This window comes from Crinia signifera, chromosome 11, assembly GCF_055691185.1.
Source record: "Crinia signifera chromosome 11, ASM5569118v1, whole genome shotgun sequence".
Classification (NCBI taxonomy): domain Eukaryota; kingdom Metazoa; phylum Chordata; class Amphibia; order Anura; family Myobatrachidae; genus Crinia; species Crinia signifera.
The window spans coordinates 30,600,264-30,613,928 of NC_139227.1; the positions used below are offsets into that span (position 1 = coordinate 30,600,264).

At 45.3% G+C, this 13,665-nt stretch overlaps 1 protein-coding gene across 1 annotated transcript in view; it reads left to right on the forward strand.

Annotated features, from left to right (window-relative positions):
* CPNE2 (copine 2) overlaps positions 1-13,665 on the forward strand; it is an 80,781-nt gene that overhangs the window by 51,661 nt on the left and 15,455 nt on the right. The window contains exons 3-7 of the mRNA XM_083164796.1: positions 3,716-3,895; positions 5,976-6,050; positions 11,019-11,090; positions 11,265-11,348; positions 12,943-13,032. Coding sequence (XP_083020922.1) covers positions 3,716-3,895; positions 5,976-6,050; positions 11,019-11,090; positions 11,265-11,348; positions 12,943-13,032 — 501 coding nt within the window. The remainder of the gene's footprint in view (positions 1-3,715; positions 3,896-5,975; positions 6,051-11,018; positions 11,091-11,264; positions 11,349-12,942; positions 13,033-13,665) is intronic.

Genomic DNA, 13,665 nt, shown 5'->3' on the forward strand with positions numbered 1-13,665 from the left:
TTTGTTATTGATGATAAGGTGGTGCTGTTTGTTATTGATGATAAGGTTGTGCTGTTTGTTATTGATGATACGGGGGTGCAGTTTGTTGAGGATACAGGGGTGCTGTTTGTTATTAATGACTAGTGGGGCCTGGTGCTGGGTTTAAAGGGGGCGCTGTTTGTTATTGACAATACAAAAGGGGGCACATTTGTTGACAATACAGAAGGGGTTGCTGTTTGTTGTTGATACGGGGGTGCTGTTTGTTATTGACAATACAGAAGGGGTGCTGTTTGTTGTTGATACGGGGGGCGCTGTTTGTTATTGACAATACAGAAGGGGGCGCTTTTTGTCGTTGACAATACAGAAGGGGGCGCTGTTTGTTATTGATGGCTGGTGGAGCACGGTGCTGGTTTTAAAGGTATGTGGGTACCCTACGTCCTTCTCCCTGTGTAGTAGTGGTGTCTATGGGAAGTCAGAGTTTGGCCAATGGTGCATTGATTCGTACATGTCCTTCCATAATTTCCAGGTCTATGTGAGCAAACTCAGCCAAGTTTTGTGTTTTAGAAGTTACCAAGGTGCAATTCATGGCAGATAATACAATCTCCACTGATAGTAAATGTGCCCCTCTGTCTCTACCCAGTGTATTAAAGAAGAGAAAGGGGTGTTCTCGGACATTGCCATTTACCTTGATCCATGTTGCAGGATCAGCCAGGCCTTGGCATGTTCACCTGTACCGGTCATTGCCTCTGCTGCAGAAGCTGACTCCCAAGGGAAAGGGTACAATCCCATGGCATGGAGCCCCAGTAATGACAGGGTTAATCACCTCACAAGGTAACGACCCTGATAATCTTGGCAATTTCTGCCCTATACATCGATGCACTTTCTCATTACATCCTGCAATGACATTTCCTTTCCCAACACAATCTGTCCTAATTGTCCCAGCTATCATTACTGCTGCCTCCAGTAATCCATACACAGAGCAGTGACATCTTTGTGTATTGTTATGTCTGTCAATAGAAGAGGCCAGGCGGCCGCGAATGCGGCAATCTCACAATAATAGCGGGTGTCCTCTCTAGATGAGAACAGATAGGAGCCGTCTCCTAATGCGTCTTATGACATCTTCTATGCACCTTTGTCATATAAGAAAAGGGCCCCAGCAGTGAAGTCCATGGACCTGAGCCCATTGTCTGCACACAGTGGCGGCAGCCATTTTATGGGCTGCACAGATTCTACTGAGACTGCATCTTTAAAGGCAACACACAGTGCCTCATTCTCTCATTTGTGTCACTAGTTCCTACTGTATTTTTAGCTCAATATTGGCCCAAGAAAATGACTGCCTCTACTGTGATTCTTTATTTATAATTTGCTAGGTCCCAGGACAGGCCTATCCGTAATGGTAAGAGATAAAGTAGCCCAATGACGGCTTTCGGCTTTGCAAAGATTGCATGCGTGCTATATCCAACAGTAGGTGCAGTGCAGTAATGCAGGCAGTGTGTGTGTGTGTGTGTGTGTGTGTGTGTGTAAATCTGTCTCTGAAACTAGTCAGCGTCTCCCCAGTCATACACTGTACCCGACACGTCACTGAAATAATGTGCAGTAACCTGAGAAGTGTTCTATATTCTTGTGCTAAACTCTTTAATCCCATCCTGCCTCAACATGTGGCAGATTCCTCTTACAAAGTCATCTCATCATGCCATATGTAGTCAGTACGGACGGTGTAATGGTTAACATTACTGCCTCACAACACTGAGGTCATGGGTTCAATTCCCGCCAAGGCCCTAACAGTGTGGAGTTTGTATGTTCTCCGTGTGTTTGTGTAAGTTTCCTCAGGGGGATGCGGTCATTTGGTCTACAGCATGATGGTCGACAGTCATTAGGTTGACATGGGAAAAGGTCGACATGGTTCTAGGTTGAAAGGTCATTAGTTCGACATGCCATTAGGTCGACAGTCAAAAGGTCGACATGGGGTTTGAGATGTAGATTTTGTTAGGAGTGGCCCAGGATGGCACCAATAACCAACTCCTACAGCGGTTCTTTTTGCAGGAACAGGAAGTCCTCAACCTCCAATGGGATGAAATGGATGATCGCTTTTATCCAAATTTAGGATGTATCCAGATGGGGGTATTTCAGGGCTACAATCCAGGAACAATATGTGGGAGGAGATGGCAATGTCCTCCTTTCGCGGTTCACTACACCTGGTAGCTTTATCAAAGGATCCTTTTTCTCCCCCCGGAAAACCATTTGGGGACACACGTTACCATCTGTCGGCCTATAAGGAGGTTGAGGACTTTCCTTGCTTACAAACAGAACTGCTGTAGGAGTTGGTTATTTGTGCCATCCTGGGCCACTCCTAACAAAATCTACATCTCACATTGTTCTCCCTCCGGGTAGCCACTTGGGGACTCATGCCATCATCTATGGGCCTATAAGTAAGGACTCTCCAGGACATCCCTAATAAATTGGTTGGTGAGGATCACTATACATTTGTGATTTCATTTGATCAGTTTTAGCATTTTATATGTTTACATTTTAGTTTATTCATTTAATAAATATTCTTTGTGATCGATCAACCAGTCTGGTAAAGTTTCAGTGCTGCTTATTTTTTGTACTTTATTTGTTATCATACAGGACTGACCATCCTGTTGGAAAGCAGCAGTTGGGTTTAAACCACCCCTGCCAAGCGCCCCACGCACCGTCTCTTCATGTCCGTAGATTGACTACGGACCCTATAACTGCTGTAGGTGGATGTTAAATCCTTTTACAGACTGTTGTTATGTTAAAATTTTTCCAACAGGAAAATAGCTTAGCAACACTTCCGACCAGTTTGGAAACCGTTCCGATCACATATGAGTCATGCCACATTAGCCCTGTCTGCCATCCGTGTTCATGAAAGTGAGAGACGGGTCCATCTTCCACGGCAGTAATGACTGTCCTAGAGTGCTCGGTATACCGCCTGTTGTGTATACACCTGCAACACACAGCAGATTATTTGCATACTGTTTGCAGACACGGACAGGTGAAGATGGAAATCAGGCAATCTCTGCATCTGTGCACGGCTGTATGTACGCTGACATTCATAAATGTGTTTGTGATCAAGCAGACGCCTAGGAAGTCTGACAATGGCCCTTATTCTGGTTCACAGGTTCTCAAACTCGGTCCTCGGGTCCCCACGCGGTGCATGTTTTGAAGGTTTCCTCACAGAATCACAAGTGATCTAATTAGCTCCACGTTTGGATCTTTTAAAATGTTTCAGTGATTAATGAATGCACCTGTGCCCCTGCCGGATGACCGGGAAACCGTGAACTGTGTGGGGGCCCTGAGGACCGAGTTTGAGAACCCCTGTGGTAGAGTGTAAGCTCCACGGGGCAGGGACTGAAGTGAATGTTCAAATAGTCTATGTAAAGTGCTGCGGAATATGTGTGCACTATATAAATAACTGGTAATACATAATAAATAATAAATATATTCAATGTATGTAATGCCAATTGTACTTTGGAGGCGTTAACATTTCATTTCGAGGATCAGACCACTTCAGCTCCTTTTTCCGTAGGAACCAAGGATTTTCGTAGTGTTATTACAGTATATCAGTAATTCCATATGGCCAAGTAATGAGTTCCCGTAAATTGCTTCCTGTCTGGATGGTGTAGGAGTTTAGGACAAAAAATGTTTTGTGTCAATTTGTCTGCGAGAAACAAAAAATTTACCTTTTATCTCCTTTTTCTTTTTCCTCTTCCAGATTGACCGAACCGAAACGGATGTCAATAACCTGAACCCTGTATTTTCCAAGAAGTTTACAACCAACTACCACTTTGAAGAGGTGCAGAAGTTAAAGTTTGCCATTTTTGACCAGGACAAGTCCAGCACACAGTTACACGAACATGACTTCCTGGGGGAATTCCACTGCACGCTGGGATCGGTGAGTTGCCGCTGGTTTTTGGAATACTGATGTGCGCACAATGGCGGCTTCACTGTATAATAGGCCTGAGTGCAGTGGACGTGGTTCTAGTTGTAAAAGCCGTATTCTCCTGCTGCATCTTTCAGCTGCGCTCTCTGTATTTTGAGGTTGACGGATATTGGCTATTTGGGAGCAGAGATGGTGCTGATATAACATTATGGTTAAGAAAAGGGACAGACTAGATGGTTCTTATCTGCCGTCACATTCTATGTTACTATGTTGTCTCGTTATAGCCACATCTATCACCGCTAACATATGGCTTCTTGGATGTGCACTTTAGGAAGAACCTTCTTAGGAAACCACAAACCAGCGGCTGGTCAGGATCTTTAACATTACGATCTGCTTTGTGTCGTCTGTGGTCATTTCTATTTTCTCATGTCTCATCTTGTACTGGCATTTACTGACTGACGTCCATGCTAGTGTATTCTGTTAGTGTACTGCTGATTGTACAGCGCTGCAGATTATTGGCGCCTACAATAGACATTATCCAATCAGCTGCAATAAAATGCTTGTCGATCTTCCCGGTTTAGCCACAAATGTTTGAATATTATTATAACACAGAATAATAATAATACAAACAATAATTATGGTACTTGTGTAGTTTCATGGCGCCGAGTGTCTGAGTCTCCTTGCGGGGCTCGCCCAAACTGTGGGATCGGTGGCTCGCCACGTTTGCCACGCTACGTGGCAATCAACTACATGCCAACATGGATAGTGGGGGTATGAACTATCCATATTGGCATGGAGTTGTTACTTTATTTTACATACTTTGTGGCGAGCGTAGAACCCGGAAGTAGTGCTGGCGCCATGAAACTACACAAGTACCATAATTATAATAAAAATATTAATGATTATAAGAACTATCATTATTCTAATAATAATAATACTTCTAATAATAATAATGCTAATAACAAAAACATTATTAGTATAATTAATTATTTTTTATTATTATTATTATACTAATGTTTTTGTTATTATTAGACTAAAGGTGCCCATACACGCTCCGATCCTGGCAGTGCGATTTGTGCTTTGAGGTGCACGCTCCCGCGGCACCTCATCGCACAGTACAAAAAGTATGTGCTGCACATACTTTTTGTACTTGCTTTTCATCGCATCGCATACAATGCGATGCAATGGATGCTATTTTAGCCCAGAACGCACGCCGGTATCGGAGCGTGTATGGGCACCTTTACTCTTAGTATTCGCATTATTATTAGTATTATTATTAGAAGTATTATTAGAATTGTTATAAGTATTAGAATAATAATAATTATTATTCTTATCATTTTTAGCAGTAATATGTTGGCACAAGTGTCTGGAGTGTCCTGTGGGGCAAATTACAATGATCAATGATATCATCAAACAATAATATCTAAAATGTACAGACAAAGGCCCTTATTCTGGTTGACACGCAAGGCTGTGAACCCCCGCAGGTCACATGCCCTATGCGAGGACAGGGCGGGCAACTGACATCAGCTGCCCACCCCCCGCATCACCAGGCAATTTGCATGGGAATCCCAAGCGTTTTCATGGGAACGCCAATGAAACGCTGGGCGTTCCCATATGCTAATTTGCCGGCCCGCCTCTCCCTGCCCCTCCACTCTTATATATTGATATTGTAGAATTTTTGGTTATCTTGTTTATTATCAATGTTAATATTAATGTTTATTTTTATTGATGCAAAAACATTTTACATAGTGGATTATAACATACAAAATAAAATATTTTTACATGACCAGATAAGAAGTATTTCATTTTACTTGTAATCGCCTTTTTTTTAGTAGGACTGAAAGCTGCACCATGATTTTTTTTTTTTTCCTCCAACAAAGCCCATTCCGCTGAACCATTGTATTGTATCGCTTGGTGCGTGGTACATACTTGTAGGCACATTCAATTAAGCAGCGTTTCTTTGTGCAGCGAATGTAGTGTGTGTGACATGTATCACAATGATAGCTGCACTTGGAAGACCCTTATATATTTGTCTTGCATATAAGCCTGATAGTAATGTTTGTCATCTTCTCTTCTCTTTTTTTTTTTTTAGATTGTTTCCAGCAAGAAGATAACACGACCTTTAGTTTTAGGAAATGGGAAGCCAGCGGGGAAGGGAGTCATAACGGTAAAGCGCTTTCTTTTTCTGTACTGCGTGTGTCATTTTAAAAGCTGTTTGAACTTCATACTGAGATAATCGCTTGATTATTCCACCGGTAGCAATCATTCTGTTTCTAGTAAAAAGCCGAGGACATGCATCGTGGCAACAGTAACTTAGCAACAAGATAACAGCATCAGGATAAGAAGATGCAGTGTGTTCTCCTCTATGCACGAGACAGACTCTAGCGCACCAATTGTTCCATTATTTCAGCAACTTTACAAACAAAGTCCGCATTGTAGAGCGCAGTGCGTTTTTTTTTCAGTTGGCGAAGACCAGTGCTCAGTCATAAATGTTCTCACCGACTGAAGCTGTGTTACTTATGTATTCAGGTCCTTTAATAAGATGAGAGTTCTGTTAAAGATGGGATGGTTCTATGGGCAACTAGTGATCCCTGCAGGATCACAAGAGGGCGGGGCGCCGGGGGAAAGGAGGCACTTTAAATATGGCGGCCTGGGCCTGCCAATGTCAATAATGTTGGTGGGCGCGCCCGCCTATGTCACTAATATGGGTAAGCCGGCCCACCGACATCTCTGTTGGGGGCGTGCCGGCACCTACTTAGGTGCTGGGTTTCCCCCGAGAATTAAGGAGAGGGGTGGCTGTATTAGCAGGGCGCCGCTGCAATGTACTTTCACTTTGAGCTGTGCAGTATTTACTTTCACTTTGAGCTGTGACAGTTTTTATCCCAGAAACTCTCTACCCCCACAAGTTTGGAACTGATCAGTTTTCCTACAAAAATTGCTTCCGCTTTCTTTTTTTGACATTTTAGCACACAAAGGAGTAATTTGGTCCGTCGAGTGATCTAGTGATCACTGGCGGTACTGCACCCCATAGAGGAGAGGGGCAGTTAGCCTTTTATATAGTATGAATTTAAGGCCTGTTATATACATCAGACAGACGGGATGCTGTGAAAGAACCCATTACTGACCAGCTACTACTGCTATAAATATGGACATGTTCCACAAAATGATCCAGGGCTGCTTCTCATTATAATATTACAGCATCCATTGTCCTTTAATCCATCAAGGACAAATATATCCTGTAGAACGTGATGAATGAAATCTATACGTTAGTAATTTGTAACCTCAGAGCTCCGTATCTCAGAAGGATCAGAGGTGCACGGCTGGGGTCATTCAGTCAATATGCTTTTATGTTAAGCATCCGTGCCTCTAAGCTGGAGATAGAACCCGTCCACATTAATACAGGCATCTGTTTAAAGGCCCCCATACACTAGCCGATTTCGGCCAGATCAGTCGGATCTGGCCGAAATCGGACCAAAATCGGCTAGTTTTGATGTCCCCTCAGATCCGATGTGCGGTCCCGTGCGCATCGGATCTGCGTCGGGTGGTCAGACCTGCTGCACGTCCGACCACCCGACTTGGGACCTAGTGGGGTGGCGCGGCGGTAGAGGGAGCAGGGGGTGCTGCGGACGCTGCGGGGGACACAGGCGGCATAGAGCCGGGCAGGGGGAGCCGGGAGCTGTCAGCACTGAATAAAAAAAAAAAGCCCATACAATGAATGGGCGGCCTGTGATTGGCTGAGCGCTCTCTCAGCCAGTCAGCAATTGGTTGAGAGAGCGCTCAGCCAATCACAGGCTGCCCATTCATTGTATAGGCTTTTTTTTCTAGCACTGACAGCTCCCGGCTCCCTCTGCCCGGCTCTATGCCGCCTGTGTCCCCCGCAGCGTACCCAGCCCCCCCTGCTCCCACCAGCAGCCCTGCTCTGTAGCCCCCCCCCCCCCCCCCGCTCCCCGGGTTTTTTACATGTGATAAATCGAGACGATTTATCACATGTAAAAAATGGCACATCAAGTGCCAATCTAATCAAGCTCCCCCAGGGAGCAGCCGGGGAAGCTCAGGGGGAAGTCGGGGGCGACTTGTCCTAAGGACAAGTCGCCCTAGTGTATGGGGGCCTTTAGACTCATGGAGGAAATATGTTTTATATTCATTGTTCTGTTCCCTGTGCTTGTAAAAAGGCATTCCCTTTATACAGATACAGAAACCCAGCTAATTGCTTTTACACAAAGTCATTAGATCAGTTTGTTATCCCATGAGTTATCTTTGTGGCCCCAGAGAAATCCACTTCCATCTCTGTTTAATTTACTGCTAATTGATTTCATGGGCTCATTGATAACAGATAATAAGGAATACAGTGGAAACGTGATTGAAAAGAACATAAGTCACCTCTGCATATTGGGAAATATCTGTGTTTATGTTCTATGCTTGCGAGGCAGGTTTTGTGTTCTGCGATACATCATATACAATCCGTTCGCATACGATATGTTGCATGTGAACCTAGCCAAGGCTGCTTGGCTTGGCTGCGAGTCGGCAGATGGGTACTGCAGCAGCTGCAACTCCCAAGCTCCGGTGCGATGGACCACGCATCGCATCGGACCTACTTTCATATATGTGATTTGGATGCTTTTATGCGATGGATTGCTGCAATCGCATAAAAAGTGTCCAGATTGCAGCCAAATCACCTGGTTTACGGCCAGCTTAAGGGGCGCATTTATCGGAATATTACCACCCAGGATCGCATTGTAAAATGCAATCATACCGGGGCAATGTATCATTTTTAAGGGCGCAGGGACAGGGCTCCGATAGGAGCCCGGCCCTGCGAAGCCCTAACCCGGAAGCCGGTAGGTCAGTGCATGCGCGGTTATGCGCTGACCCCCGCCGACCTCTATGACCGCACTGCCCTGTTTGGCAGTGCGAAGTGTAGCCATAGGCTACAATGGGCTATCGCCATATCAGAATGGCGATAGCCCAGGGCTGCGATGCCGGGCTGCCCGATGTTAATACATCGGGCAGCTTCGCATCCCCCATAGAAACCTATGGGGGATCCCTGCTGCGGTCCCCCTTTGATACATTTAGGAGATAGTTAATATTTGCGGCTAAACCCCGAAAATGTGCGTTTTCGGGGATTTAGCCGCAAATATAGTTTGATAAATGGGCCCCTTAGTGAATAAGTAAATAAGGTTGTTAATTCAGGTAAAAGTCACTCCTCTCCCTCCCTGCATGATTTGCAGAGGGTGCTCGATCGCGCTCATCCTTGCTTGCGTCCCAAAATAATTGATAGATTTCCTAAGTAGGGGTGCTGGCCACACCTACCTGTATTGGCCACACCCCTCCCAGTACTTGGTCTCGGTACAGCTGTCGGCACCCCTGCTTCTGCCACAAGGCCCAGGGTTGCACTTTTCCCCCAGGGCTGGTCAAAGTTTCCCCCGCGGAAGAGATTATTCAGCTTTCCCCAAAAGGAAAGAGCATGAAAAGACATAGGGCCCATTAAACTGCATTTGCAATGCAATCTGGGCGGAATATTTGTGCCCCGAAGCCTATTGTAATGTGTGATTCTTTGTTTTTTTTTATGATAGTCTCCCTAATCCTAAAAGTTCAGAATATAAAGTGACATATAAAAAAAGTAGGGCTCACTAATAATTTTCTAATATATAAATTTCTAATTTCTAAAATATTATTATTAATAAGATTAGACTGGTGGCCATCGAGCACAGATTGGGTAGGAGAGCCCTCCAATCTGACGTTTTACCGAAATTATTGTACCATTATTTTAGGGCAGCGGAACTAGGACAGATCTCTCTCCACTCATTTCATAGAGATTTGGTACAGTCACTGCTGACTCACAAACCACCTTTGCAGCCCCCCTTGACCTGCCTGAAGAATCTGTTAATGGGCTAGATGTACAATGCTTGAAAGGTGATAAAATGTCATGGGCTATGTGTTTGAAAAATGACAGGTAGGAGCTGATTGGTGGTTTATCACTCTTCATTTTATCACTATAGAGATGTGTACTAAGCAATTTTGCTTAGCTATTTAGAGTAGGCGATTTCCCTGTGTCCAGATCTCCCATGGGGAGCACATACACATGCAGAGATTTGTGCTAAGTGGTTCAGAATGAGAGATTGCGATCAGTATCTCTCATTCTGTACACACAGAGAGATTTGCAGTCACTTGCTAAGCAAGTTGACTAGATTTTGACTGCATGCACTGACTTTGTTAGCAGGAGATAATTAATCTCTTGGGGCATACACACGGAGAGATCTGTGCTAACTTTCTAAGCAGTACAGATGGTGTAATGGTTAGCATTACCGCCTCACAGCGCTGAGGTCATGGGTTCGTTTCCCACCATGGCCCTAACTGTGTGGAGTTTGTATATTCTCCCCGTACTTGCGTGGGTCGCCTCCGGGTACTCCGGTTTCCTCCCACAATCCAAATATATACTGGTAGGCTAATTGGCTCCCAATAAATTAAGCCTAGAATGTCTGTCTGTATATGTGGTAGGGAATATAGATTGTAAGCTCCACTGGGGCAGGGACTGATGTGAATGTTCAACTATACTCTGTAAAGCGCTGCGGTATATGTATGCGCTATATAAGAAACTGTTAATAAACTGTTAATAAATAAATAAGCAATCTAGTCAGATTGCTTAGAAAATAGCAAAAATGTGCTCCGTGTGTATGCCTTTTTAGGCTTAGTACATCTCGCCCAAAGAGAGATAACCGATCAACGTGTTTATATAATGAGCAACATTAGCCCGACATCGGGATCCCCACTGGCCGGACCCAGACAGCATGGTGAACGCAACTAAGCCCCTTGCGGGCTCGCCGCGCTGCGGGCACGGTGGCTCGCTACGCTCACCACCAATTCTATTCTCCCTCTATGGGCGTCATGGACCCCCACGAGGGAAAATAGCCGACGGCTGTCGGGATCCCGGCTGTCAATACACTGACTGGCTGTCGGGACCCTGTCCGGCACCTTTTTTAAATGGGTAGTGTGTATGCTCAATATTATTAAAGATGTGCAAACCTTTTCCAGATTACAGTATTGTGTTAGAAAAGCGCAAGCGGTGTTTGCTGGTTTCTTAAATATATAATAAAGCCGCAAGAGGTGAAAATCTGCTTTTGTTTATGTACATTTCCAGATCATTGCCCAAGAGCTGTCGGATAACAGAGTGATCACACTCTCCATGGCCGGGAGGAAGCTGGACAAAAAGGTGACAGTACACATTGTTAACATGTCACAATGAATTATTAATGCCTGTAGGGATAGCGCTACTACTTGTTATCCAATTAGACGCTGCAATTTGGCAACAGATAATCATTAGTCTGACGAATCTCTTCGTATGCTGATTTACAGCCTAAGGAAATTGTTAACTTTATCTCACCAGGACTTATTTGGAAAGTCGGATCCGTTTTTAGAATTCTACAAACAAGGGGATGACGGGAAGTGGATGCTGGTCCATAGAACAGAGGTGATTTACTCTAAGTATTTTCTATTTTACAATCTTAATTTGTTGGAATATGGAGAGGGAGTATAGGTCGGGGACATGAATACGGCACATACCACGTAGTGTATAAATGATGTTTTTTATGTGATGACACGTAATATGACCAGGCCAGAGCAGTCTGATCTCGTCACATGTGCTCATATCTTCCTTGCCTGCTTCTATTATATAGGATATAATCTCTTACCTGCTGCGCTCACATCCTATCTTACCTGCTGCGCTCACATCCTATCTTACCTGCTGCGCTCACATCCTATCTTACCTGCTGCGCTCACATCCTATCTTACCTGCTGCTCTCACATCCTATCTTACCTGCTGCGCTCGCATCCTATCTTACCTGCTGCGCTCGCATCCTATCTTACCTGCTGCGCTCGCATCCTATCTTACCTGCTGCGCTCGCATCCTATCTTACCTGCTGCGCTCACATCCTATCTTACCTGCTGCGCTCGCATCCTATCTTACCTGCTGCGCTCGCATCCTATCTTACCTGCTGCGCTCGCATCCTATCTTACCTGCTGCGCTCGCATCCTATCTTACCTGCTGCGCTCGCATCCTATCTTACCTGCTGCGCTCGCATCCTATCTTACCTGCTGCGCTCGCATCCTATCTTACCTGCTGCGCTCGCATCCTATCTTACCTGCTGCTCTCACATCCTATCTTACCTGCTGCTCTCACATTAAACCCAGATGGCCCATTATACAGAGGGTGATCCGGGTTTAACTCTTGTTATAACCCAGGTTTAGCCGGGTTGCTCGACGTGGGTACTAAGGTTTGGTGCTTTCACAATGCACCTCGACCCGGGTCATTATGTCAGCAACCCGGGTTATTTTGGTGATGTGAAATCTAATGTGCAGCCCGAAGTCGTGCGGCGGAAGCAGGCGAGCCAGCCAGGAAGGGGACAGGGTGCCAGGCACCTCCGCCGATAACATTCCCCACTGTGTGGTCATTTATGATGGCTGAGAGATGTCTCAGCCAATCAGTGACTTCCCATTCGTTTGTATGGGTTTTGGTGTTTTTTTTGTGCGCCTACTGCCTGGCTCCCTGGTCCCTTCGCCGGCGTCTGCCACCCCCTGCACCTCCGGTGATTTATCACATGCAAAACTTGCCACAGGAAGTGCCTAATCGCGCGTGACCCCTCCCGGGGAGCTGCCTGGACAATCAGGTCCGACTTGTCCTTAGGACTGTATGGGGGCCTTTAGAGCAACAATTGCCGGGATTTTAATCACAGAATTGGAGCCTCCAATCCTGGTATTTTGGAATCAAAATACGCATTTTGCTTTTGACTTTTTGCGCAGGGCTGTGCTGCTGTGCAGCGTGATGTTAGAGGTAGCGCTATGCAGCCATGCACCTGCCCGTCCCTTCCGATTAGGGGCTGCTATACAGCAGTTCTCGGGATGGCCTGGCGTCCAGAGGCCAAAAACTGGTGCATACTGATTGAGTTTACGAATAAACAGACACCCAGTGATCCCAGGAGTGACAGTATTTTATATGTGATAATTAGACTGATAGAACAGCACCAACAGGATAAACAATGGTTATCTATTTTTTTTTTTACATTCAGGTCATAAAATACACTCTGGACCCTGTGTGGAAGCCATTTACTGTACCCTTACAGTCACTCTGCAATGGGGACATTGAGAAGCCCATAAAGGTAAATGTGCATCAATGATCCCGATTCCAAAACAATAATTTGGTTCAGACATTCACAAGTTGTTGTTTTTTAAATCTACCTTAAATATACACTGCTCAAAAAAATAAAGGGAACACTTACAAGTCAATTACACTTCTGTGAAATCAAGCTGTCCACTTAGGAAGCAACACTGATTGACAATCAGTTTCACATGCTGTTGTGCTAATGGGATAGACAACAGGTGGAAATTATAGGCAATTAACAAGACCCCCCCAATAAAGGAGATGTTCTGCAGGCGGTGACCACAGACCACTTCTCAGCTCCGATGCTTTCTGGCTGATGTTTTGGTCACTTTTGAAAGCTGGCAGTGCTTTCACTCTAGTGCAGTGGTTCCCAACCCTGGTCCTCGAGTACCCCCAACAGTGCATGTTTTCCAGGTCTCCACACAGAATCACAAGTGACATAATTAGCTCCACCTGTGGATCTTTTAAAATGTGCACCTGCTGAGTGACCTGGAAAACATGTACTGTTGGGGGTACTTGAGGACCAGGGTTGGGAACTACTGCTCTAGTGGTAGCATGAGACGGAGTCTACAACCCACATAAGTGGCTCAGGTAGTGCAGCTCATCCAGGATGGCACATCAATGCGAGCTG